Raw genomic sequence first — 27,872 nt, forward strand, 5'->3', positions numbered from 1 at the left:
AACAATGCATTCTACAGTTATCAGACCATCTAGGATCCAATCCCTTTTTATTTACAGCTTTTGAGTTTTACTCTCAGTTTTAAAAAGTTTATGAAAAGCTCAATCTCAAGTCAACTCAGTATAAAAAGATGTTACGTGAAACAGCTGCCTAAATGCCGTTCCTAGAGTCCTTGCCCGTCCAGGAGGTACCTAGCTATTTGCATATAGGTAATTATTGAGTAGCACAATATCTGTTCATCTTACATACACTGAAGGCTAATTAAACAGGCAGAGAGTCATCACACTATTCTCAAGCTAAGGTGTCAGAATAATTGTTACTAGAGATTCCAATTCCGTAAGTAACATGCTCTGTATAACCTAGCGAAACGTACAAAAAGGTTATTTATCTCTTCTGGATGACAAAATCATGTATTAATCTAGAGTGTACCCACATGTTTTAATGGAACAGCAATTAAAGGACAGAGTATGCTTATGTTTCAACTTTTCCATAAGTTCCTTCTGGAGGCCTGTAATACTTTGGGAAAGCCTTCAGCTGCAGGGAATTAAACGCATACTTGCGACATCCAACATTCTTCATTGTATTTTCTCGCCGACAACCCTCACTGGGGAAAAAAAACAAGCACAAAAAATGACAGCAGTAAAAAGGGAAAAAAAAAAGAAAAGAAAAAGAAAAAGACTTAAAACTAAGATGAAATGAACTCATTATTTTATAGCATTAACGAAAAGTTGGTTATATTTAATGAGCGTTTTAATTAATTTGCCACCGCAAATATTAAAGGTGATGGCTCATCGTACAATGCTAGTAAGAAGCACACAGAATGGACACATGCTATGTCTGATCGCTAGTTTTGCATTTCTAAAAAGCAGCAGTGCAGCTACTGGAAAAGTTCTTTTCACAACGGTTTCATGTATTGCAGGGTACGCTGCTGGGGAGATCACATCCCGCTTCGCCGCACAAGGGATCCCACGAGACTGCTTAAGAGAGTTCTGCTAATTTATTAGTACATTAGGCTGAAAAGAAAAAACTGCTGATCTCTCAAGAAGAGCTTTAAAGTAATTTTATTGTTCCCTGTATGTCAGTGTTATCAGTTACTCAATTAAAGGCTAGAGCTGATACAAAAATAATGACTTTCCAGTTATCTCCTCATGCATAAATTGACTCGAAACCCAACGTACTCTAAAAAAAAACCCCAAACACCCATGAAACAGCAGCTCTGGGTGGGTGCAAACAAGACCGGCTGTGTCACCAGTCGTGACCCCAGTGAATCAAAGCTGCGCAGAATTAACCTTATACCCGACGTTCTGGGGCAACTGCCCCACATTACAAAAAGGTTCTGTGCTACAATAAAAAGCAACTCCAGTTATAAGGCTTCTTTACACTCGTAAATCTACTCCAGAGTTCCTTTGATTATACCGAAAAACACACATACAAAGCGGAAGCACTATCTTTTAAATACAGGTTATAAATCGATCTAGGCTTGCAGGAGAACGTCTTTCCCTGATAGAAAACTGAAGCCTAAGCAATGAATAACTAGGACTTCACAGCAAAGTGTACAGTACACCATCGTGGGGTGAAAACGTTGCGCAATTCCCCTCTTGGAGAAGGCTGCAGCATCTACCGGGTAAACTGTGGTGACCTGATCCAAGAGGAGCGTTCGGATTCTAGTTCGGTTTGAGAGCTCTCTTGCTCTTGTGGACCTCACCCTTCTTCTAATTTTGGTTAATTAAACTGACTGTAACTCTGTTCTGTGCGTACCAAACAGATTAAGTAAGTTTGAAGTTCATCTCCGGAGCACGTTCTGTGCCTGCCTTTTGTAGAATGGACATGGTGACACTTTTCCTGGCATTGTTTTATTTTTTACAGACCCCAACAACAAAAGCTGTTGTAGTCGAACAGAGTACTACTGAAACCAGTAGGTTTAACTAGCAAATACAGGGTGCTGGATGAGCATTTTCTCTCTGCAGCAAACTATTCTGTTCATAATTCACTGCACTGCATCTGGTTGTTGCACTTCTTCCTCTATGGCACAGAGGTGGTGACAAATATGTATTTCGCAGACCATTCCACATGCCCTTTTGGAGGCACACAAGCAACGTGCAGTACAGCATTTTAAATCCAGATGCCTGAATGAAAGCACAGGCCAAGCTAAAAATAAATAGAGTTTTTAAAAGGAAAATTTTTCCCCACCAAAGTTTAAGAAGAAAAGGAAACCCCAACATTATTTTTAAAAAGCCTGGGCCTTCATTCTCGATGAATTTAAGGGTGATGCCATCACCCATTTAAGAGTGGCATCACCCTTAAATTCATCATGACTACCCTAATGACAGCCAGGAGCATTTATGTAAAAAGGCTCATAACCTCAGGGAGTTCAGCTGAGATACTTCTGAAGTGACTTTCACATCTTGTTAGGCTGAGCCCTGGATGCTCATGGCAAGAACCAAGGCACAGTCCAACCTGACACTCCCTCATTTGTGAGAAGATAGGTTTGGTACCTGCAGCAAATGAAGCAGCATTCACCAAAGAGAAGAGATGATTTGCCTGGAGACACAGTGGTACCAGGTATCCGCACAGCACCTGACCATGTCCAGTGCCATCATACCACCATTTTAAATCTCATCAGCAAGACACCTTTACCTAAATTCAGTGTGACTAAAATTAAATAGGATACGTGTGTGCATGTGTCTGTCTGTCTCCCTGTTTTTTTTCTTGTAAGAACAAAATTAGAAGAACAGTGAGGAAAAATGCCAGGAGATAGTGTACTGTACAGTCTGACTTTGTGAACACACAAATACAACCACATGCTTTTTTTTTTTTTAGTTAGAATATTCACCCAATTTAGGATTTTATGCTAATTTATATTCTAACTGCGCTTTTTTTTCTTTTGATAAGCTTTCTCTCAGAAGCTTTCAAATCCCATTAAAACTGATAAAAACTATGGCTAACTTTCTGAGCCAGTTAATAATAGTAGAAAATAGAAATCACAGTACTAGCGAGTTCTCCTCAGAACCCAAATTTTCTGTCATCTCAGGCACCAAGCGAAATAAACCCCTTAATTAATTTAGCAAACGACATTAAATGAGGTTAGTTTTCTTTGACTGGGTATTGCTATTGACAAGCTCTGCCAGACCACTGCACCAACAAAATCCTTCAGTGGAAATGGGCCTCTCCCAGTTCGGAGTCACACGGAAGCGATGATCAAAATTTCATCTGCAGTTATTCTGCATGATTAAACTAGGTGAGCCGCTTCAGCCTTACCACTTTAAATACATCTTAACCTGCCATCATTCGCTTATCTCTACGTCACTATCAACATCATCATTTATTAAAGCTGTCCAACACTTAACAATGGAAAGCACAGTAACAGTTAGTCTAGGGTAATTAAACCAAAGCCCAGTGGAAATCCTCACACCCACCTCATACCTCCCTATTCCCTCCTGAGAGATTAAAGACCAGTGCCCTTAACTTCTAGGATGATAATGACCCTATTTCAGAGTAAGCTCTGTTAACAGAGCACCTGGAACAGATAATGGATCATTAGCAGGCTAATGCCGATTGCATCCTCTTCCTCACCACCAGTCATTCCCTGCATGTCTTTAATACATTACAAAATGCAGATCTACAAAGAGAATGAAATAATTCTGCATGCAGCGCACCGCGAGTTGTTCTCTGAGTGGGTACACTAGGCTATTGGAACCATGAGAAAGGAACAAGGCTATGGTTCTACAAACTGTTCGGCTATGTAATTTGGCTACTATGCTTTGAAATGAAGGTAGAAATTTGTTTATCTCTTTAAATAAATTTCTTATAATTTCTTATAAACCCCACCCATATTTTTTTTTTATTTTTCTCTTCAATACCTCGTAAAAATGAAAGGCAAGATTAGCATACAGCTTGGATATACAAAAAGATACAAATTCTTTTCAGACAGAGTTCCTTTCTCTGGAATACATGAAACAAGTAACATAAAACTATATTTGGTAAGAGATCTTCAGGCCGGCTAAAGTAACGAGGTAACAGGCCAATGTCAGACTATGTTACAAGCACTGAAAGCAGAACAATAATTTATAGTTTCAATACAATTCTTTTTTTTTTGATAAAATAATTTGATGTATATTTACAGTTTAGTACAATAGAAACGTAAAATTGTAAGGCATAAATATAATTCTTGGCAGACAATGCTATGACACATTCCTTTGTCCAGCAGGTACCAAGTGGCAATACACATTCAAGCACTTTTTTTGTTTTGTTTTTGTTTTTTGTTTGTTTGTGGTTGGGTTGTTTTTTTTTTAACCTTATCTTCACTTGCAACGTAATCTGGCCACCAGGTAGGCTATGCTCAGAAACAGCCACACAATCAGTAAATTGGGGCTGAGAGCTAGTAAAGGAATAGAGTAGAGGAGGCTGGGATCTAGTCTGAAATCTCGGATGGGCACCAAGCCACTCAAGTTCTTCTGGGTGACTACCTCCCGTGTTCCAATGCTGTGAAAAGGAAGAAGGTTGGGAGGAGGGAAAATAAAACAGAAAGGAAGACGGACATGCAAATGAATGTATAAAAAGAGATGGCAACACAAGGTGGTCAAGAAAATGAAAAAACATGGAAGAAAGCACAACAAAACCAGAATATGACATAAAGAAAGAGTGGAAAAACATCTCAAAAATATGTATCAGCACAATTACAGAAATAAGGAGAGGGAAAGAGAATAAAAGAGAAAAATAAGAAAGAAGTACTGTAGTCTACTGAAAATAAACACATGTAGGTTGAACATAAATGGTTTTCCATGTTCATTCTTTCAGATTACCAAGCAATAATATCCCATGCTGCTCTGCCATGCTTCCGCATGCTGCAAAGAAGTGGAGCTCTGAAAAGCAAGCTGAACATGAATAACCATTGTAGTATTTGACCCTTTCGAACATCTTTCCATGTAGGCTGCAGTGAAATAATTTAACCTCTTAACTACCTGCTGCAAAGAAAAAACAGAACCCCAAACCACCCACTTCAGCACGAACTCTTCCCCAGATGCATGTTTCTGAAGTGCCTTAACGTATGCAATGTGAAAGCAAAACATGCTGCACGCCCCGTCTCATTACACCCCTGCTTCCTGCACCGCTTCGAGCACCAAAGGCCTGTAGTGGTGACCACCTCTTCAGGTAACCTGAGGCTTTGTAGTGTGATGTTTCATTTCAGACCACTTAACAGCCTGTGCACTCCAACCCCATTTTCTGTTTACAAAGAAACAGCTAAATGCAACCTGTGAGCCTGATCCTGTTGGAGCAAGTGCACTCGCTCCATAAAAGGGGATACATAACCCACAAGGTTTAGCAATCAACAGTCAAGAAGACATTGGAGATACCCTGGAGGTGGTGAAAGCAAAAAACAGCCTTCAGATGCTGGAGATGCTTCAAGTGAAATAGAATTAGGTGGGCAGGGAACTAAAACAACTCTATTTCTGATCTGTATTAACACGTTCAAATTGGTAAAGAAAATAAGTTTTCACTGCTGGTACCTACACTGGATAAGGGCAGATTGAGTCTGTGATGCCCACAAATCGCAGAGATGGGGGGAAAGTTCATCAGGAGTGTCAGGAGGTGGAAAGCTAATACTGACTGGAAACTGTGGATAAAGGCTCCACAGGATAGTCTGAAGAAAAGTGTTTTAGGATGTAAATAAAGAAGTAAAACAACGGGGGAGGAAGAAAGGCTTAAAGTTATAGGATGATGTTATGAACATCACATGCCACATCTCGACCGTTAAAATTAGTATTGAGCTGCTTGGTTTTACACAAAGGCAACAGACAGACACATACACGGAAGCAAGAGCTGGAAAGTGCTTTCCTTGTCACTGTTGGTCCCCGTAGATGCTTCCACCCAGGGGGTGAAAGTCACCTGTTGGAAATACCAGATATGCCAAACTGTACAGTGTCTTAAATCAAAACACTCATCAGCAGAGCACCTCTAGGAGAGAAGCTGGGCAAAGAGAGCAGATTCCCTGCTAAACCAGCTTGCATATACTGGTATACTGCATATACTTTCCATGAGGAGGGGCTGAGGCTGCCCCGTGCTGAGCACAGCCAGTCCCACCAGTCCCACCGCAGGGCACGGCTGAGCCCCTTCAACCACAACAGTGGTACCTCAGGGGAAGCGTCTGTAAGAAAAGCAAAACACTGCCTGGCAGTGAGGAGTGATGGGAAAAGATGGGAGAAGCAGTCCCTCGAGCATCAAAGCAGGAGGAGAAGGAGGGGAGGAGGTGCCCCAGGCACCACAGCAGGGATTCCCCTGCAGCTGTGGAGAAGACCGAGGTGGAGCAGATATCCACACTGCAGCCCATGGAGGATCCCATGGTGGAGCAGGTGAGTATTTCCTGAAGGACTGCAGCCCATGGGAAGGACCCTCACTGGAGTGGGGGAAGAGTGCAAGAGGCAAGGAGCAGCAGAGAGGAGCTCTTGTTGACTGAACACAAATCCCTGTTCCCTATCCACTGTGGGGTACAGGTGGGAACTAAGGAGTGATGTACTTGGGCCTGGGGAAAAATAGGTTGTGGAGGGAATGTGGTTCACCTTTTATCTTTGTTTCTACCATCCAAATCTATTTGCAATACATGAATTTTCCCTACATTGAGTCTGTTTTGCAGGTAACAGTAACAGGCAAAGGATCTCCCGGTCTTTACCTCAGCCTATGAGCTTTTTCATTATATTTTCTCGCCCTGTCCTGTTGAGGACGGGGAGTGAGAGAATGGCTGGGTGGGCACCTGGCAGGAGGTATGGTCAACTCACCACAATCTTATTCCTAAAGCAGGTCAACAAGTGCAGAAATCCAACCAAGCTTTTTATCATGGCTGTTTTATTGCACTGAGTGGTCATATCCAAACACAACTGTCAGAAATTTAATCTATAGTCTTGTCAGTCAGCACCATGGCAGCTAGAAAATGAGATTATTTCCCTCACACCATTTCCAGCTGCTGTCCAAGACCTCCTTATAAAAGACAGTTCCCCTCAGTTGGCTGAAGTACTTGTGTTGCAGTTTTCTAATTGGATTAATGAAAATGAGCTGGCCTACCTTCCATTTTGACTGAAACTGGACAAACAGCCCCACTGGCATATCTGCCAGGACAGTAATCTGGAGAGGGCTGGAGCACCTCTCCTACGAAGACAGGCTGAGAGCTGCGCTTGTTCAGCTTGCAGAAGAGAAGACTCCAGCTAGAACTTATTGCAGCCTGACAGTACCTGAAGGGGCCTACAGGGAAGCTGGAGAGGGGCTGTTCATCAGGGAGTGCAGTGACAGGACAAGGGGTGATGGCTTTAAACTGAAGGAGGGGAGATTTAGGATAGACATTAGGAAGAAATTCTTCGCTGTGACGGTGGTGAGACCTTGGCCCAGGCTGCCCAGAGAAGCTGTGGCTGTGTTCAAGGCCAGGTTGGATGGGGCTTTGGGCAGCCTGGTCTGGTGGAGGGTGTCCCTGCCCATGGCAGGGGGATGGAAGTAGGTGAGCTTTGAGGTCCCTCCCAAATCAAACCAGTCTGTGATTCTTCCTGTTTGTTCCAACTGCCCTAGAAGCTTAAGAAGTCTTCAAGACTGAACTAAACCTTCCTTTTCTAGTATAGTACACAAAAGATCCAAGTTGTGGAAGCAAGTGTTCTGAAGGCACTGGAAGTAATTTGCTACCATTTCACTTCCTATGTCTGTCATCCAGGTCAGGTCATCCTGTCCAGGCTGAAACAGGTTTGGGTGGAGTTGGACTCCTACATATTTTTTCCATAATCCTAACTCTCTCGTTAAGCCTTGTTAATTCTGTGCCATTGCTCCTGAGCAGAGATGGCAGATAATTTTAAAAACACAACCACCCACCCCAAAGAGCAATGAAATGGGAGGAAGAAAGAGTGATGGGCTTGAAGAATGGTCTAATCCTAGTGTTTCTTCAGGACTAGTCAGTATTTGTTCTGCACAATCTCTCTTAGTCAAAGATTTAACAGGAGGGAAAGTCAAGTCTTTTACCCGTCAGAGCAAGTCCCTATTGTTTCTAGAACTCACAAAGCACAGGTTTTGATCAAATTCGCCCTCTCTCAAAATCCATGTGTAGGTCAACATGAAGGAATGCATTTCTTGGTTCAATATTTTATCTGATCCTGTGTTACATTAATTTGATAGCTTGAAGGTCCAAAAGAATGTTGCTGTTACTAACCTCTGTGGCTACTGTGACCGTGACTGCATTTAAAAAAACATTACTTCAGTTTAAAAAAATAACAAGACTCCTGGGATTATTCTATTCTTTCTAAATAAACTGTGCAACAAAGCTTTTCTTTCAGATGTCTAAGTCAGCAAGGGGCATAAATTAAAGATATGTGAGAGTCACTTAGCTTTATTTTAAGTTAACAACTTCTCCCTCACAAAGCTGTTCCAAGTTTTGTTTCTAATATGAAGGCTTAATTAGTGTCTGAATGCAGTTTTCATGCCCTGTACTAACTCTGTAGCAGTGCAGTGCAGCAAAAAAGTGAAAATAAGAAAGTCCAGGGACATCTGATTAGATGTAGATTTTAACCCCCCAAATTGTTAGTGTAAGAGGCTGCAAGTGTTATTACATGAGACATTTTCCTTCTAGGTAACTAAAGAGTAAGAAAGGGTCAAACAGCAAAAACATACAGAAAGGATAAGAGAATTGAACACTCTAGAGAATTTGGTGAGAAGACACACAGTACAGTACATTCAGTAAGAGTGAATGTTGAAAAACAGGACTGAACAGCATTGTTGAACTACATTGATAAAGACTAAAGCTAGATTTCTTATCCTTTCTTTTGGTATGTGAGTTACGGAGTTTTCCAGCAGTGCTTGAAACAAGGCGTTGAACAACAGTAAACAGAGTTGCTTTTTTTTTGTTTTAATAGAAAATCTTTTGAGTAGGCTACTTAGTTCTGCAAACATCTCTGCTGCTTCAGAATACAGAAGGTGATTACGCTGATAGGACAGGAGCACACCGACACGTTGTGATGACATTTGGTCGCTGTCTGGTGAAACACTCACACTGACATTGCGCCCCGGGAGCCAAGTGTTTCACCGCTAAGGAATGTACACACGGCAAACCAGTGCAAACTGCAGGTGTCTGTGTTTCCAAGAACAGGGCAGGTCATCCCTGGGAAACCTGCCTGATCTATGGCTAAGGAACCCCGTGCTACGACAGTTAAGGTAACCTCATCCTGAAACAGCTTTCAAAGCACCCCCAGTTTCCCATTCTGTAAGCTCAGCGCGAATTGAACACAGGATTTTACATGCTGCTCTGAAAGCCCCCGATTCAGTACTGGAAACTAAAGCCCATCTGACGCAAACCTGGTAGCAACCAGCTTTAGCGTACGCAGCTCACTAATACATGCAAGGGAGGGATGAATTCTAGCAGCCGGTTTTGCAGGTTTCTGGCTTTATTCTACTGGGTTTTTTTTCCTTTTAAATAGAAACAGAGACCACTGCTCCTCTGCAGTTTGCATGATTCCTCATTTAGGAATAAGTGACACAGTCGAACTCTTACCTCCTCATACACTCCAGAGCTTGGGTGAAGACCTGGGGAGCCATTCCATGTTCATGCTGTAGGATCAAACACTGCTCCAGGGTGACCGACATGGCAGTCCTGTCCTTGGCACTTTTACAGCTCGTAAACCGAACACCATTTAGTCTGCGGCATATCTAGAAACGGGACACATAATTCATCACTCCCTCCTCATGCATAACCTTCCATCAGAGAACATGGCTATAGTTCTCCTCCTCTGACAGATACAAATGTTGTCTAGGATTCTGATGTCAAAAGTCATCAACTTTGGGCAGGGGAACTTCCTTGCACGAGTTGCAGGGAAAATACTGATGTGGAAAATACATTTTGCCTCCCCGTGTGTCATTCTAGAGGAGGTTTAACCTGGCAGCATTTCCATGCTACATGGAAGTAAATGAAGAAATTTGAACTTATTGGGAACAACAAAAGGGGATAATACATACACATACAAAAAAAAATCAACTGAACTGTGCACAGATGCTTAAAGAAATACCTCAGCAGCTTGCCAAAGGATATCAACATTCTTATTTTTCCTTGCATGTACATTTTGGCCCAGAAATCTTAACAGTTCAGGCAGGCACGTCTGACTACGAGATCGAGGTAGACCTGTAAAACAAACAAACCCAACTCCACTTATTTACCTGCATTCAATGCTTTTACAAAGGTAAGTTGTGTGGAAAGTGTTCCTATATGGCTGTTGCAAACAAAACCGTGTTTTCTTGAAGCTATCAAAGTTTACCACAATTAATCCAATTCTTAATTACTTAACACCACTGAAAAAAAAACAAATTCAGGTTGCATTAAACTGAACTGGAAATACATATTCAGGTTATTTAAAACTTCATGGGCTCAGAGTGTGATATAAGTATAACAAAAGTGAACAAAGACAGCACGACAGGTACAGTGTCTTGGTTTGGATGTCACAGATGTACTTGCCTTGACCCGCTCTTCAGGAGTGCATATAAACATGAAACTGATGTATTATCATCCTGGAAAGGTGATAGGATATCGTGATGTCTCCACAGAAACTCTTAAGGTATTTTATATTCTGCTCATGTTTTCAACTTCAAATTTGCAAGCTGGCCAGTTTCAGTGATAAGAAACACTGTCTCTGACAGGACACTGCACTGCCACCAGCTGTCTGTTAATATTTCACCAAGTGGAAAATTCTCAAGATTTCAGCCTGCTTTCAGCAGTCCTGTGTTCCAAGTGTTACACATCATCTGTATGTAGCAAGAAAAGGACCTGGGGGTGTTGGTCAACAGCTGGCTGAGTTATGAGACAGCAGTGTACCCAGTGTCTTGGCTTGTATCAGGAATAGTGTGGACAGCAGGACTAGGGCAGTGACTGTCCCCCTCTACTGCAGCACTGGTGAGGCTGCAGCTTGAGAACAGTATTGATTTTTTGGGCCCCTCAGTACAAGGACATTGAAGTGCTGGAGTATGTCCAGAGAAGGGCAACAAAGCTGGTAAAGAGTCCAGAGCACAGGTCTTATGAGGAGCAGCTGAGAGAACTGGGGTTGTTTAGCCTGGAGAAGAGGAGGCCAAGGGAAGACCTTATCACTCTCTACAACTACCTGAAAGGAGGTTGTAGTCAGGTGGGGATGGGTCTCTTCTCCCAACTGAAAACTGACAAGATGAGAGGAAATGGCCTCAAATTGTGCCAGGAAAGGTTTAGATTGGTTATCAGGAAAAAATTTCTTCACCAAAAGGGTTGTAAATCACTGGAACAGGCTGCCCAGGGAAGCATTAACTTTTGAACTTTCTTATAAAGCTTGGTGCTAGACTACTAGATTAGAAACCCCAAAATTTTGCAGCTAAAATTTCAGAGACATAAGTACGGAAGATTATGAATGCCTGGAAAGAGGGAAACAGCTTCTGCTCTTAGCTTCATTAAAAGTAAAATAAAATGCAGGGTAACTGAAAGTATAAAATCATATAACAGACAGAATTCTTACTATTTATTAAATTACTTTACAAAATGTTTGATAGTACTAAAAATAAATCAAAGAATTTTCACTATTTTTTGTCATCACATGTAAAAAACATTTTTGTCACCATCTCCCAAAAAAATCCCCAGTAACAAGCAAGAAACTTTCCTATATAACCAGTAAAATTCAAGTTTGCAGCTACTGTCTGTCTTCTGGGTGCCAGACTTCCCTGTTCCTGGGTGCAGATGCAACAATTATAGGAAAGCCCCAAAAGACAAGCAGAGGGAAAGTGATTAAGTTCCTAAAAACTGGCAGTTGGTCTCTGTGCAGGTCATCCTAAGTAGAGAGTAAGTGATGACAAACTGCACATAAAAGTGCTGCTGCTCTGACCTGCCAGGGGTTGGACTCGATGAGCTCCTGAGGTCCCTTTCCAACCCCTACAGTTCTGGGATTCTGCCACTTTTATGCCCTCCCCTCATGCCGATCTACCTGCCTAACTGCATGTTTATACAGTACATAAGGTCACTTAGAAAGGGTGGCTAAGCAAATTAAAAAAAGAGAAAGTTAGTCAGACTGACCTTTAAACCTCTTGAATATGCTCTACTTAATATTAATACATTAAACTAGAGTTGCATCATTTCTTGGAGGTTAATCGTGCTGGTATATCAACAACTTAGCTTACATAAGCAAACAAACCTGAACTGTGCTGTTCAACCAAAACTGCCATTAATCATCAAATACTTACAATCATCAGGCAAAACTTCCTTGAACTGCTCAAAATAGGAATTCAACCGCACTAAGCTTTCCATGTTAATTACTTCTTGAAGTGAGGTGTCTCCAAACCTTTAACAGGTGAAGAAAAAACAGTTAGGCCCAAGGTAAAAGGTTTCTCCTGTTCCTCAAAACAAGTGCACTTGGCAACATGACTAGGAGAAAACAGTGCAGAGATTCATCCCATGAGATGCCTAACCATTCAAATGCAAAGTAAACCATAACAGAGAAGAGTTGTAGTCATTCATTACATAAAAAGAAAATATATGAGAGGGGCGGGGGGGGGGGGGAAGTGGAAAGGAAGGTGAAAGAAAAATCTTGTAGAAAATAGTACTTAAAATTCTTTGGCTTTTGTGTCTCTCTTTCGATATTAAACACCCACCTGGTAAACAATTTTGCCAAAATTCAAACTTTTAATAATGGACTTATTATCCCTGGTATAAAAAAGACAGGGATCTCCTGGAGAGAGTCCAAAGAAGGGCTACAAAGATGATTAAGGGCCTGGAGCATCTCCCCTGTGAGGAAAGGCTGAGTGAGCTGGGACTGTTCAGCCTAGAGAAAAGAAGACTAAGGGGGAACCTTATTAATGTTGATATATATCTTAAGTATGGGATGCAGGGAGAAATGGCCAGCCCCTTTTCAGTGGTCTGTGGGGACAGGACAAGGGGCAATGGCTGCAAGTTGGAGCACAGGAAGTTCCGCACCAACATGCAGCAGAACTTTTTCACAGTGAGGGTGACAGAGCCCTGGCACAGGCTGCCCAGGGAGGTTGTGGAGTCTCCTTCTCTGGAGATACTCAAGACTGTCTGGACACCTATCTCTGCAATGTGAGCTAGGGAGCTGCTTTGGCAGAGGGGTTGGACCTGATGATCTCTGGAGGTCCCTTCCAACACCTATGATTCTATGATTCTATGACTTACTGGTCTACTTCATAAGGTAGTAATAATGGTAACATCAGTAGATAGGACTGAGAACTTTGACTTTGGATATGTAAACAAGAAATATGGATCTGGGAGCAATAAACCATGAATGTAATAAATTCTGTCACCAACGGCACGATTCATCTAATCTAACTACAGTGACATACGTACACAAGCACACACAGAGTTGATATCTGTAACTCTGCTAGTCACCTTGGGCTCCCTTTACAGGCAACAGAGGACAAGAGTAACTGCTGGAAGGCCTTTATCAGATTTTTTTGAGGAACCACCACCATCCTGCACACTCCACCTGGGTATCAAGGCTGCTCTCACAGCATGCATGTGCCTGACTTCGCTGGAGCTCTCCATTAGAGAGCACTGCTCTGTGAACGTGTTCTTTACAGGACACGGCCATGACAGAGGGAAGCTCTGGTGACTTTTCCAAAACTGAGTGTTTTCCCTGGCAAATATGGTTACATAACTATATATTTCTGCTTTACAAGAACAATGTTGCATTGGGTAAGTACCGCAACAGTACAACAAAGTCCATTTTGGGTTTCTGACAGTGGCCAGAGGAAGGAGTCATGGGGAGTGCAAAACCAACAGGGCAAATGCACAGTCATGCTCAGAATGATCTCTTGGCCTCTAGTGATCTGTCACTCACTGAGGTATCAAGTCACAAGCAGCACCTCTGTGTTAGATAGCAAGTGATAGATCCCCTCTTCCGTAAATTCACTTCTGAAGCACATAAACCTGCACTAGGCTCAAAGCCACAAGGCAAGGAGCTCCACAGCTACAGGCCATGTGAAGAAGGACCTCCTTTTGTTTATTCTGCATTTGACAGCTTTGTTTAACATTCCCTCATTCTTTTGTTGGAGAAACTCAAATCACTGTTAGTAACGCAACAGCGCAACTCCGTAGCGACGTAACTTCCATCAGAGCAGGAGGTGGCTGAACTGCCATTGAGGTCGAGCTCACATGACTGAATACGTACTTCTCTGCTAGGGTTTGCTGCTCGTTGATCCCCACGTTGAAAAGCACGGGCTGAACCCTCAGCAACATGCCGCTCTGGATCTCTCGCGGCAGCAGGTCGAACAAGGCGCTCGGCAAAGGGATCCTCACGTTAAACCCATCGCTGCAAATGAACCGAGAGCTGTCAGGCACAGCGAGCGAGACGCGGCACACCCGGGGCGTGCTGTTCGTGGGAAGAGGGATAACATCTAGGACACTACACAAGTATCAAAAACTAAGTATCAGTCAAAACTGAGGACTTCGAGGAACTGCCACAGCTTGCTCCCCATCAGAAAAGCTATTCTAGTTCAAAAACAAACCTGCAGCAACTTGTTGGTTTTACATCCTCATGGACATTTCGATCAGATCTGCCAACTCCCTGATTTTGCTCTGCTCATTAATACTGTGGGTTTTGTACAATTTGGGCATGTCCTCATCTCATCAAGAGAAAAGCATATTTGATTTTAAAGTGTTACAGGCTAGTGATGATGCACATGCATAGCAGGATGCGTTTTTGGATACAGTAAGTAGTACTGGCATTTCTGAGCAGAAGGACAGAGGCAATGATAGTAGTGACCCAAGCATAGATTGAAGGGGGGACTAACAAAAGCACTGATACAGGACTTGTGACTCAGACCTACAAGCTGTTCCTGCAGCACGAAGGGGTTACGTTGGGTTGGCTGAGCTACAGCAAAGAGCAGTCAGTGTGATTTATCTCACAGCAAACAGGAGGTAACACAGCTTTATCCCATAACATCAGTGGAGACTAAGGTGTGTCAGACTACCCTATGGTGGAACTGCCAAGGCCTAAGTTACTGTGCTGTACAATGTCTTTGCAGTGCAGAACTCTTAAGTACAGCATATGCTTTCAAATATAACAGAAGAGCTCTGAGAAGTATATAATAAGGTAATAAAAATTGATCTGTCCTATATTTACATGGGATGGTTATATAAATCCCATGCCATGTCTGAAAGTAAAAAAAATCTATTTGCATCTCAGTAAAGCAGCCAGTAGCCTGCCCCTAAATACATGATTTCTTCCTTCTCTTTCTGAGTAAAATCTAGACAGCAAAATAATAAGCGACAGACACTATCAGATCTGAAACTAATGAAGACTGGTTTCCTGCTGATTAGTGTCCTATAGCTGATGGCAAGTTTCAACTAAAGATTTTCTTTGAAAGGAATTTTCTGTTAGTTATCAGCCATATCGAAAGGTCTCAGCAATTTCCATGACACACATGACTGTACTGCAGACCTCCTTCAGGCAGGGCACATTTCATTGCATGTGAACCTTAACTTAACAAAGTTCCTCTAAATGTTTTGATCTTTGAGAGTTCTAGCTCTTCTGCAGACGTGGGCGAAGCTGCACAAAGCTCCAGCAGAGCTTGGTACAGCACACTGTAATCGAATAAGCCTCATTTCCTCCAGAATTCAGATCTGAATCTAAAAAAAAACCGACTCTGAAACACAGAAACATTAAAACACTGACTTTGGTGAAGCCTTTGTCTTTCCACAGCTTCATCCCCATCTCTGAACTGGCTCACTCTGGGCGAGAACTCTCTTGCAGGGGCCCATCAGCCACACTTCAGAAACCAGTACAAAGCCAGCTGATAAGCAAGCTGAGGCATTCATACTGAAGCGTGACTCTGTTTGCTGTCATTGCTTCCCATCATAATAAAGCTTTCACACATCACTCTCACTCCACTTTGTGTGAGGATGTGAATGTTTGTCACTTCAGACTTTTAAAACAAAAAAAACATTTCTAAGCTCAAATTTGAAAACACCTCTTCTCAGAAAAGCAGCCAAAACAACTGGCGGTCTGGAGTTTCACCCATAAGTTAAAGCCAGCTTGGCCCTGATACTTTGGAAATTGACCCTAAATAGGCCTCACCCCAGAAGCAGCCCCAACTGCCTGGTACACATTCTGTGTCCCATTGTGCAAACAGTGGCCCGTTATTCAGTGACATAGAGCAAAGCACTGACCAAAGCACTGAATCATCAACAGCAGTGCATTTCAGACAGCGAGATCAGCCTCAAAAGGCAGTCTGACATTCAAACATAGCACAAGTGCTGAAGAAAAGACTGAATAATCCTAGCTTATGACTGCAGAAGGCTAGGTCAAGATGATTATTTATTCATACAACAGTACTGCTAGGGTGTGAGCCTTGCCATATATTCCCTTCAGCTTAGCTCCCTGTAAAATGAAACATCACTAAAAATGAAGAAGTCCACTTCAAAACATCTTTGAAGTTCTGAGAAGAGAAACAGCACGGTACAAAAGCATGTAATTCACTTCCAAATGTGGTATCTGCTTCTTCCCTCCCCACTTTCTGTTCCCACCATTTTTGTTACCGATTTCCAGTGATGACTGGCAGCATGTCAGTAGAAGTATTTGATGTGGCCTGAGTTACTTTAAAGGTTACATTCCTCAAGTCCATGATTCCCAAACTCATGTCCTCCAGCATTGCCAGCTCCTCACCTAAATCAAGGAAGAAAAAGCGAATCACTACTTGCTACATACAACTTTCCCTTTATCAGTGTGAGGATGACTGCAGGTCATCGCTCTCATAAAGATGTTCTATGGACAAAATGGATCTGTAGCCCAGGCCTTCACCTTGACCTACAGACTGCAGACCATGTCATGACTGACTTTGAGTTCTGCAAGTTTAGAAAACACCAATTATCCAGCATGGTCCAGCCTACTGTTCAAGTAGATTATATCCCCGTATTCCAATTTAGATGATGTATTGTCACAGCCACAATAGCCTTTGTGTTATGGTGTATTTTGGATCTGCTCACTTTGTACTGTAGCATTGCAGGGGGTCAAGAATATTTAAAAAAAAAGCTTATTTTGGGCACAGTTTCTCCCATCTTACCAAAATTTTAATCTGTTTCTGGAAAAAAAAAATCAATATACTTTCTTTTTAAACCTTTGACATTATAAGGCAAGTTCACTTTGTCTTTCAGAAGCAATTCTATAAATGTGAAGAAATTCAAGGTCACTGGCTAATTAAGTACTCCGGATATAATGTGGGTTTGCGATTCAGTTTTTGAAAGCGTTTTGTAGCTGAGCTGCAGACTGTCCCAAACACTTGTGCTGCAGTCACTTGGAAGCAGAAGTTGCTGACTCAACAGCTCATAGAACCCACTTGCCCTGTGCCTTTACCGTAAGTGCTCAGCAGGCTCTCAAACTGGGCCAGCAAGCCAATGGTGTAGAGTTGTCTTAGAAATCCATCATCATGCAAGCAATTCCTCAGCTTGATAATGAAACCACAAATGAGAGCTGTCAGCTGAAGGAGAGAAAACAGGGAAGAGTGAAATGATTCAGGACAAAAAAGGCTCTTCAGCCCCAAATGGAAACAACGTAACACATAAGGGCTGCCATAAAATCTGTCAGACTGATGCTCTTTTCCCTTAAATGTCACTCTCCTCCTTGCAGCTAGACAGAGACAGCAACCAACCAATAAAACACCAAAACATTCATAAAATCAGATTTAGGGCACACCGCTCTCACAAGCTCTCCCAACATGGGGCTGCTGCTGATCTCACATCCATTTGTTTTCTGGACACCATCACTTGTATTAGTCTCTACAACTTCTGAATTACAAATAGTCTCCTTGGAGAATTGTTTTACTTACAGATGGAAAAATGACACAGTTAGTTCCAGGCCACGAACTCTGATAGTATGGATAAATGATTATTATTTTTATTTAAATGACATTTTAAGAAAGCTTAGAAATGCAATACCTGTTTGCATTATGCAAAGATTCAAACTCTAGTGTTATAAGATATTCACAACAAGGTCCTGATGACCTAGTGCTAAGATCTAAGATTAGTAATAGTCTTAATTCACTGTCAACAGAGGAATTTCCCAGGTGATTTCCATATGCTATGTATGACTCTGTGTATGCTAGGTATGATGGGTTTGTTACAGAATTAAACATAAGGGAATAAAATTCTGTTTATGATGAGTAAACATATTGAGTTTAAATTAATTACCTGCAATAGGAAGTGGGGTTTACATAGAAAAATTCCCTTAATTTCTATCTATGACATATTAGATTTGGGGGCAACAGCCCAAACAAGGTCCAAGAGATAAGCTGTTTGAAATAAATGAATGAGACACTGTTTTCATGGGGAAGCACTACACAGAAGTATATTGGGCAGAAGGAATGTGGAAGTTTTTTTTAATGCAGACACCTGCTAGTCAGTGGCTGACACAGGAGATCCCAGCAGGCTCAGAAACAGAATTTCCAGGAAAAAAACCAACTCCAAACCAGCACTCGTTTCTCATCCTGTAGCTGGATTTCTCTCCTCAGGTACCCCAGGTCCTATTGCTTTTCTTGATGCAGAAAACAACAGAAGGTAACCAAAGGAGTACACTTTCTGTTTATGGGGGGTTTTCTCCCCCCCATACTCTTTCACATCTTACTTCTGGTTTTAGTTTTGTGGCACTGGAAAGCAAAGGTTATTTCCATAGGCAGCAGCATATTTTCAATAGTTCTGGGAATTATTTTTCCAACAGTGGCTGTGTATCCAAAGGGAACACTTAAGTCACGTATTGTCAAACACGTGACCAGTAAGGGCAGAACAGCACAGTCTGTGAGCGGAGATCACAGTGTTAAACCCAAGAGTAGAACAGATCTGAAATATTCTGATCTTCTGTATTTCACATAGCCCCCCCCACACACACACGTCCAAGCGCAGTCAAACCGTGTGTACTTGCTTGCTTACAGTTTGGCAGAAGACAACATCCCTGCGATACTGAAGGCTCAGGCAGAGCCCTATTGTCGGGGCGCTGTCCTGCATTAATAAAAAGACCATGGCTTTCTTTGCCTTGTCACTCATCATGGCTACACAGTCTGTGAGTGTTGTCAGCAAGGGATAAAGAGCTTCGCTCCATTCGCCTGGGTAATAGAGAAAAGAAACAGCAGCACTGTAAGGACCGTATTTGAAACAAACCAACATGCATTAAGAAGAAACCTTCCCATTGCAAGTCAAAAGTTGTTGATGGTTCGCATTTAGGGCTTGTTCTGTTTTGTCTGGCTGGTTACTCCATGCTTGGACTTAAGTAACCTTACAGAGAGGGAGTCTACTCTCTAGAATTTTACTCTGTAAGGCTGTTAGGACTTCCCTGACCATGTAATAACTCCCAGAGCTGTGCCTACAGAGCAAGCTATACAACAGCTGATGTGGAAAGTGTAACAGGACAATGAGTATCTATACACGCAAGTGTGTATCACTGCGTGTGCATGTTCAAACACGCCCTTTCACAGCACACACATGGACAGACAGCAGGGACTCCGTCCTGTAACAGAAATAGTGAACATCTGCTTAGCCATTTCTGTCAATGAGATTCCTCCCAAATATCTTGCCTTTGAATCTTTTGTGGACTTGCATTGATTCAATTGCCTAACCATCTTATTGATCCTTGGTGCACCTCAGTGGGGTAAAACCATGCTTATCTCCTGTTTGCAGCTTAGGAATAATAAGGCAGAGGTGTGAAAAAAAATCATGTAGGTACTCTTTTTAAGTGTCTCTGTCTGCTGAGTGGCTTTGAAGGCTCAGAGCTAGCTAGCAAGAAACCCTAAGTAGAATGACTTAGGTGGGAGACAGCCAGATGCTTGGAAGTAGTTCGGAGCTTGACTTCCACTGAAATGCATGAATATGCCCCAGAGAGACTCTGCTCAAGGCCCTACACAGGAAGCACAGAAATGAAACTGGGTTGCCAAAGTCCTATTTTCGTATCCCAAATATTGTGCCTCCCTAAGAGACTGCTCTGACTTAAAATGCCCCATAAGCTCAATTTCTTTTCTTTCCTGCTTTCATCTTTTGTCTTAATCAAGCACCCATTAAAAAAAACCCAAACAAACATTTCCAAGACTGTACCAAAAAATATGCAGATGGTACACCAAAATCCTTTCTCTCTGCAGCATACATAAAAAACCCAGAACAGTGCTTTGGTTTTGCTCTCCTTAATTTAAGATTGAAGCAGAACACTACTTTGCTTTTTAAAGAGAAGGAGAAGGCACTTTATTTTCAAAAATCCCCGGAGCTCTCAAGCAGAACACATGCAACCCCCAGCCTGGTTGGCTGTAGGAAGGCAGCAACCTACAGATCAGAACCTCCATGAATGAGGCACTTCAGGCCCCTGAAAGGAAGCTGGTTTGGATTTTGACTCAAAGGCAGGGCTAAGACCTAGGAATAATAAACACTGCTTTGATAACAAGCCAGGGAGGGGAATTTTGCAATTCTGCTAACAGAAACATAGCTGACAAGATTAACAGAACTACCCTGTTCGGTTTTGTTCTATGTGGTAGATAGAGATACAGATAATCTAATAAACTACACAAAGGGGAAGTTGTTTGGCTCTGTTCCATTGCCATAAAAAAGCAGGAAACATCAATAGAACAGGCAAGGCATTGCAGCTTGCCTTTACAGTCTATTAAGTATTTTATCTCAAAATAACATGGCCTTGTGAACACTTGAAAAGCAAAGCACAGATGATACTAACAGTGCTTCTCTTGCTGCATTTAAGAGCTTTTATATAAACAAATGAGAATGACACAGAGAACTGAAAAGATCTTCCACCTCATCATCATCTCATTGAATGGATATACATACATGTATATAGTTATTAACTCAGTGGTGATTTAAAATTGCTGTGTGTCTGGCAGCACTTCATTTGAAAGATCTGTTTATCTGTGATAATCACAAAGTGCACTGGTGGTGTTCCAGCCTGCCTGAAGATGAAGCAATTGTTAGATGGGTTTTTCTTCTTCCATTGGAATGCAGTGGCTCATCTGGAGTAATGAGCAAAAGTCTTCTGTGCTGTGTATTCCTTTGATTTAGTATTTTGGGGACAAAAAAAAATAATAATCTTGGCAGTCTGGAAAATTCTAAATTATTTTTTGCTACCTACTTCAGAGGTGTTACCTGTCATATTTTAATTTTTTAGTCAATGGTACTTTCTATAAACAGTAAACAGGAATAAAAGGAATTCACTCCCAGGTTCAAATCAGGCTGTAACTTTTTAGTGAGATATGAAAGGACTCTAAATGTTCAATTTTCACCTGGATTTTCCTGTCCTTCTGTCTTCCCCTCATTAATTTTCAACACAGAACTTTATTATTGAAAGTATAATTTCTATCAAATCAACAAACAGCACCATCAAACACTAATTCTAATGTGAAATCTACTCTGGGCTCTGCTGTTACATCCTATGAGATGGCTGGAACTTTGAAAAGCTTTGCCAGTGGGCAGACCCATAGGTAGGATGATTTGGTGGAGGGCCTGAAACAATGGAGATGTAACAAGTTGTTCCAGATTTACAACAGCAAGAGACCTAGTCCAAGCCTGCTGTTGGAATTTCTGGGACACAAATCCTGCTTTTAAATCAGAGGCAGAATTTATTCCATATAAAAACTGTCATTCTACCAAGCAGCAGGATGCTTGCCATTAGCTTTAGCTGCTTTAAATTGGACAGCAAGAGATAAATCCTGCAGTCCCCACTCAGCTACAACTGAATTATGGCTGGTAAGGGCCAGACTTAGTCTGTAAGTCTTTCCCTTTTATGGCTACTGCTGGCCAGTCAAGCCTTAATGTGCACTTTGAAATGCAGCATTTTGAAAAAGGGCTGGGGAGGGGAAACAGGAGGAGAGAAAGGTGCTGATAAGGCCTTAAGTTCATGTAGTGGACCTTCTGAGTATAGACTATGGGTTATTTTATAAAAAAAAATAATGTCTTCTTAAGAGAACCTAATGTGTAAAGCCTGTATAAATCAAGGATGCAATGCCAGGTGGGAAAAGTTTTTGCATCCCCTCTTCCCTCAAGAGTCTCTCTTCTCCAGAGCAATAAAAATATTCTTAAAATAACTGTCCTCCAGAGCCTTGAAAAGATATTTTTAGTCTTTTCATATTAAAAACCACCTAACACACATAAATCAAAGAACTGGGCACCTGCAGTTGCCCTTGGTTTAGGTCAGGTTTGCAAGGACTCATGATGTCCAAAAAAATACATTGTTAAGTAAGTGATAGCTGCTTAGCTCTGATCCAGTAAAGTACAAATCAGCCTCTCAGTCACATCACATTTGGCTCTGAGGGAAGCAAGCTTCAAGTGTTTCACTGTACTGCAGCTTCAGCTACCTAAGTTTAGGATGCAGTTTTGGGAATATCTGGGTACCCAGATGGGGTGACCTGAATGCTTTTAATTACTCCCATCTTTAAAATAATTAAATAAATAGATTTTACTAATGTGCAACATCAATATTTTGCAAAAATTAAACGTGCTTTCCAAGAATGAAAAGCTTGCAAAGCCTTTTACGGATCGGTAACATTTTCTCAGTGGTAGAAGGAAAGAGGGAGGAAAGCTGAGAAGAACACTGATATCCTCTGTGAAGATGAAAATCATACCTGCACTGGGTATTTCCCATTGGTTTCACTGTACTCGGGAGTCCGCGCTGAAACAGTTCAAAGACTGAACCTTCACTGCACTCAGAGAAAACCACTCTCAAATGGGAGAAATTACAGCCATCTAGCTGGGAGAGAGTGGTATGACACAGGCACGGTATTCAGACCATGTCATGCAACACAAGTGTGGGGACATAGAAGGACAGAGGAAATAAGGCCAACAGTGAGATGAAATTCTCCTACATTCCGTGTTCTGAAACATTAGATTTGCAGTGCAAACGCTGCTTGGTGTGTACCCAAAACAGATTTTCCATCAGCCTTGTTGACTGCTCCATGTTCAGCTCAGGTTCTCAATCAGAAAGGCCAGCTCAGCACTGCATGTGAAAGGGCATGTCTGAAATGCCTGAAACATCAAGACTCCCACAAACTCCAACGACATTTGGAACAGGCCTCAAATCGTTGTCACCTACAACAGTCTGCTAGAACACATCAACTGGAGAAACCAGAGGCCACGGACACGTGCTCCCCCAATACCTGCCCATGAGAAGTTACCAGATATCCCCTTTGCACTGTTGGTTAGGAAATCATCACTTCTCATCAGGCTTATGTAACTCACGTGCTGATCGCAGAGCACTGCCATTCCAAAATGGCCACTCTCAGCAGCAAGGCACTTGTTCAGCCCTTAATTAGGAGCAAACCCCTGCCGTTTTCAGAAGAAGCAAAAGCCATGAGTGCACATACCTGGGCCAGATTCTTCCGGAGTGGGGCTGCAATCTGCACAGAAATGGAGGGGCAACATGCATGATTAAGGAGCAGCAACACAGTCTAAACATAAGCAACTCAAATGCTCAATGCCAGGGTTCTCAAACACTTTCACTGAGTGAAGAGGAACTCAGCAGAGATAGTCCTTTGCCTGCGGGCACCGAGAACGTGGGCTGTCTCCTCCACTCCACTCCACTGTTTCTGACCAGAGGAACACCTGGATGGGGCCTTGGAGGGAAGCCAGTACCCGCTGGCACAGGGGCTCTCTGTGGATTACCAGCAATCCCCTGTGATCCACAGGGCACGATTTGAGAACCACTGGTTCAGTGCAATTACAGAATAAGCTGGCAGAAAGGCTGCTAAACAGAACAGCAAAAGACTAGCAGTAAGTTCAATGCACTTAACAGAAAATAATATTAAGGCACCTAAAATGCAAGGGGAATAAAGAAATAATTTGCTACCTTAGATGAATTTCTGTTATACAGTTTCTGACATGGTTTAACACAAGGATTCGGTTTTATATTAAGGGCTGAAACATCACCAATGAAGCCTGTGAGAGTTTCACGCTCACTTCAGTGGGAGGAACAAGCTGTCAGATGCAAATACACTACAGTGTAATGCAGACAGTAAAAAAATACTATGCACCCTGTTAGAGCAATTCTTGCATTACTGGAAAGTAGTTTATTAAGTTAACAGGATTAAAACTTCTTTTGTTTAAATCTAGATTCACTAGTCAATGAACTGCAAATTCAAAAATAACAACAGAAAATACTAACTCAACTGTATGCATTAGGACAGTCAGCTGAGCTAGACAACCTGAGATAAAAACCTCTCACTAAATTAAAACTCATCGTGATCATTAAAGAAGCGATACGCCCACATGCAGGTTTAATAATGAATACCTAACCCTATAAAAAAACCACCTTAAAAAAGAATTTTGTAAGTCTCCTTTCTATTCTTTCACAAACATAAATTTCTAAAGTCCTGCAAAAAACATTCTACTCTCTCTCTCTTACAAATTCTGGGACTATCTTTATTTGCTGGTTTTTATATTGCTTAAAAGAAAAATCTGGCTGCTTTCTGTTCAGTGTCATTTATTCATCACTCAGAACCACTAACAGAAAATATGTTAGTTCTTGGAATACATGACAAGGGAAACTTTAAAATGTTGTGATTCTGAACTCAGAGAAAGGACCTTCTTTGTCCCTGTCTTACTGTCATGACCAGTTGTGGAAAGTGACAGTGAAAGGGAATTCAGAGAATCGTTTGGGGTTGGAAGGGGCCTTTAGAGATCATCTAGTCCAACCCCCCCGCAGTAAGCAGGGACACCTTTAACTAGATGAGGTTGCTCAGAGCTTCATCAAGCCTGACCGTGAATGTCTCGAGGAATGGGGCCTCCACAACCAATCTGGGCAACTTCTTCCAGTGTCTCACCACCCTCATTGTAAAAAATGTCTTCCTCAATAATCTAAATCTACCTCCTTTAGAGTAAAACCATTTAACAGGCCAGGTTTAGTGTGGAGTCATGGAAAGTAACTCAGTGGGAAAACTCCCGCTGATTTCAGTGAGACCAGTTTTTACACAGTAGTGAACCTGTTCCTCTATCAAAAATACTGACTATTAATTAAGAAATACATCTGATGAGAATGTGATCAACTACTCAGCTTGTCCTAGTTTACAACAAACTTCCCAAATGCAACTCAAATTGCTCACTAAGACCTACAAACAATGTTTGCAACAGATGCCTGAGAAACAGGATTCCCTCTCTGGGATTTTCTCACCAACACTGGTTGATACTCAGACTTCAGGTCTGGTCTTTACATTTACAATAGCACTGGGAAAAAGCAGCAAGACCTTTAAAGCTTTAAAGCTTGCTACACTTCTTGATTGAAAGTTTCTATCCCAGGTTCTGCAGATCACATGGAAAGATTTATTTTTTTCCCTATTTTGGAGGAACAGCAAGGAAAGGTTATGGAAATTCTTGGCACAAACAAAACCTTTGGTAGGTAAGGGCAGCTAATTCCACTTTTATATAGCATATGTGTTGAGATGCAGAGGAGATTTAAAAGATCAAATAAAAATGAAAGAAAAAGATTGTTCTAAGATGCTTTCAGCACCAATTTGTCTTGGGGACAGCTTCTGCTAACACCCACCACAGATTTTTTAAATGCTTTTTAATACTAAAGATCCACAATTCTTAATCATTGGTAGGAAGGTGCATTGAAGTTTACTGATAAAACTTTCAAGTAAATACATAGACAACTCCATGTAAGCTAGCTAGCAATTTAAACATTTAAAAGTTTAAAATCGGTAGAAGAAATTTAGGCAAAGATTAATAGAGAACACAATCTGAACACAATCTGAAACAAGAACCAACTCTCCTATTCCTTTGTAATATATAAAAAGTCAGTCTAATCTAGAAAAACATGGTCATTTAGGTTACCAAGCAAATCACATGTAACATGTGCAATGCTATACAAAAATACATTAACATTTAACTTCCTGCTTGATTTCTTTTTCTTAAGGTACTACGTTCCATTGCAACAATACCAATGGGATGGACATGAAGTCACGGACACATGTAAGGGACAAAGGGCCAACAAACAATAAGACAAAACACAAAAAAGGAAATGAAAATCAATCTTTCTAGAGATTACCTCATCACACTTGCTGAATTAAGGGGCCAGATCATAGTGAATACATGTAAAGATTGCAATAATAATTTAAATATGTAAATTAAGTCATTCTGAAATTTAGTGGACAGCTACAAAATTGTCAACCTAAACCAATAGGGTTTTCATCTTTCATCCACATGCTCATGGTGTTACGCTGGACTCAATCCAGCATCTACTTTACCTCAAATTTTGATAGGATTATTCCACTTGGAGCTTGCACTGCCAATTCCTACCTCCCAGTGACAAGAAGTTCTAACTAACTGTCTCAGCAACACAGCTTTTGAAAATTTGGATTAAAATCTGCTTTAAACTCCAGCAGGTTCATCCAAGTTTAGCTCAGTCTAATGGGACTGCTTGGCTCCCCTCCCATGCTTTGGCAGCCCGTCCAGGACCATTAGTGTTGCAGTAGTGCCTGCACTTCTCTCATGTTTTATTTATCCTTTATAGAGGGTCTCTGTAATAAGCTTTGATTGCTGCAAAGAAGCTGAAGCCAAGAGGAAAGCTACCAGAGGTGGTGTTTGACATATGCTAACCCAAACACCTGTTTTACCAGCTTAAAACACCCAGCGTGAAAACGAAATGCCACTGTCATGAATGGGTTTGGCACTGATTTCAGTGGGATCAGGGTTTCAGAGTAAGCAATGGGCTTAGCAGCTCCCAGTACACCCCCAGCCCTTTCTGCCTGACACCAGTGCTTAACACCACCCCTGAACTAAACACACATGGAAGGATGTAACGGAGGCTTAGGAAGGATGCCAGCGCACAGCAAGAGAGCAGCAGTGAGAAGCAGTGTCTGGCATACGCACTTGTCTTTCTGAGAGAATGGCATGCACAGGATGGTGTGGATGAAGGTGGTGGTGAGGATGATGAAGGTGGTGAGGATGATGAGGTCTCATTGAAATCTTCTGGATTTATCCAGTAGGCACGAGTGTCCCGATTACCTTTCTTACTAGTACAGCTGATGTCGCACTGGAAAACGTCTTCACAGCTGTCACTCTGCAGGCGCTCCTTCTGGAGAAGTTTGTCCACTCTCTGTATAATGCACTCCAGACTTTTGTCGACATTCAACCAAACTTTCTCCTTAAAAGAAAACATTTCTTTTTAAACTGAGAAAGAAAATAAAAGAGTTTTCTAATATCTGTTTCTCTAAGTAAATTTGTTGGACAACTTTAAGTACTTCCTCTGGCACTATTACTCCAATTTAAGATTGGCACTATTGTTTATTCTTGAAATTCATATTTGACATAATGCTTGTATACACATTGTTTTTACTACAGAACTCAATGAATAACAGATAAAATTACTGTATTGTATAACTATCTAAATAACTGAATTAGCTTTATTCATCTCTCATTACTGTGAGTTTGACTGTAAGTCAAAGTATGCCAAAACAATTAAAACTAGCAAGGATTCATTTCCAGAATGAATTGGATCTCCTTTTCAAATTGGTATTCCACAACATTAATAATAGTTTTAATTAATCTTGACTATTTTTGAGATTTAATTAACTTCTGTTTATATCACACAATGACAGGATTTACACTGCCCAATTCTCATTTCAGCTGGCAGTGTGGCAAGGAAAACCGTTTAAGTTCTTTGTGCAAACAATTTTAAAATGCTGTTCATAATCAAAACAGAAATGGACTGCAGGTTCTAAATATTTACATGAGTATAAAAGCCAGGAAGGGTGACTTGTGCAGCAAACACATGCTTTATCTTGAAGAAGTGTAAGAGCCCTTGTACTATGATCAGTTTTTTTACTTTAAAAGACATTTACTTTCCCTTGGAACCAACTTCAGAAAAGCCATGCGCCTGCTGTCATGATCCACTGTTTAGGAGACCCAGAAGTGTTTATTCAGACCTGT

The 27,872-nt window shown here is 41.5% G+C and overlaps 1 protein-coding gene across 8 annotated transcripts in view; it reads right to left on the reverse strand.

The window, feature by feature from the left end:
- Window positions 1-226: 226 nt before the first annotated feature.
- Window positions 227-27,872, reverse strand: part of INPP4A (inositol polyphosphate-4-phosphatase type I A) — a gene marked incomplete at its 5' end in the record, with an annotated part of 46,953 nt that continues 19,307 nt past the window's right edge. For 3 of the 8 annotated variants that reach the window (XM_084276629.1, XM_084276631.1, XM_084276630.1), the window contains 10 exons: window positions 227-602; window positions 9,513-9,667; window positions 10,024-10,136; window positions 12,206-12,303; window positions 14,146-14,286; window positions 16,515-16,641; window positions 17,329-17,452; window positions 18,897-19,069; window positions 23,312-23,344; window positions 26,949-27,087. In XM_084276629.1, coding sequence (XP_084132755.1) covers window positions 470-602; window positions 9,513-9,667; window positions 10,024-10,136; window positions 12,206-12,303; window positions 14,146-14,286; window positions 16,515-16,641; window positions 17,329-17,452; window positions 18,897-19,069; window positions 23,312-23,344; window positions 26,949-27,087 — 1,236 coding nt within the window. In that variant the 3' untranslated portion in view covers window positions 227-469. Of the gene's footprint in view, window positions 603-3,678; window positions 4,481-9,512; window positions 9,668-10,023; window positions 10,137-12,205; window positions 12,304-14,145; window positions 14,287-16,514; window positions 16,642-17,328; window positions 17,453-18,896; window positions 19,070-23,311; window positions 23,345-26,813; window positions 27,088-27,872 lie in introns of those variants that run through there. The other 5 variants (XM_084276625.1, XM_084276626.1, XM_084276628.1 and 2 more) reach the window with 3 other exon arrangements.

This window comes from Gallinula chloropus, assembly GCF_964237585.1.
Source record: "Gallinula chloropus genome assembly, chromosome: 1".
NCBI lineage: Eukaryota > Metazoa > Chordata > Aves > Gruiformes > Rallidae > Gallinula > Gallinula chloropus.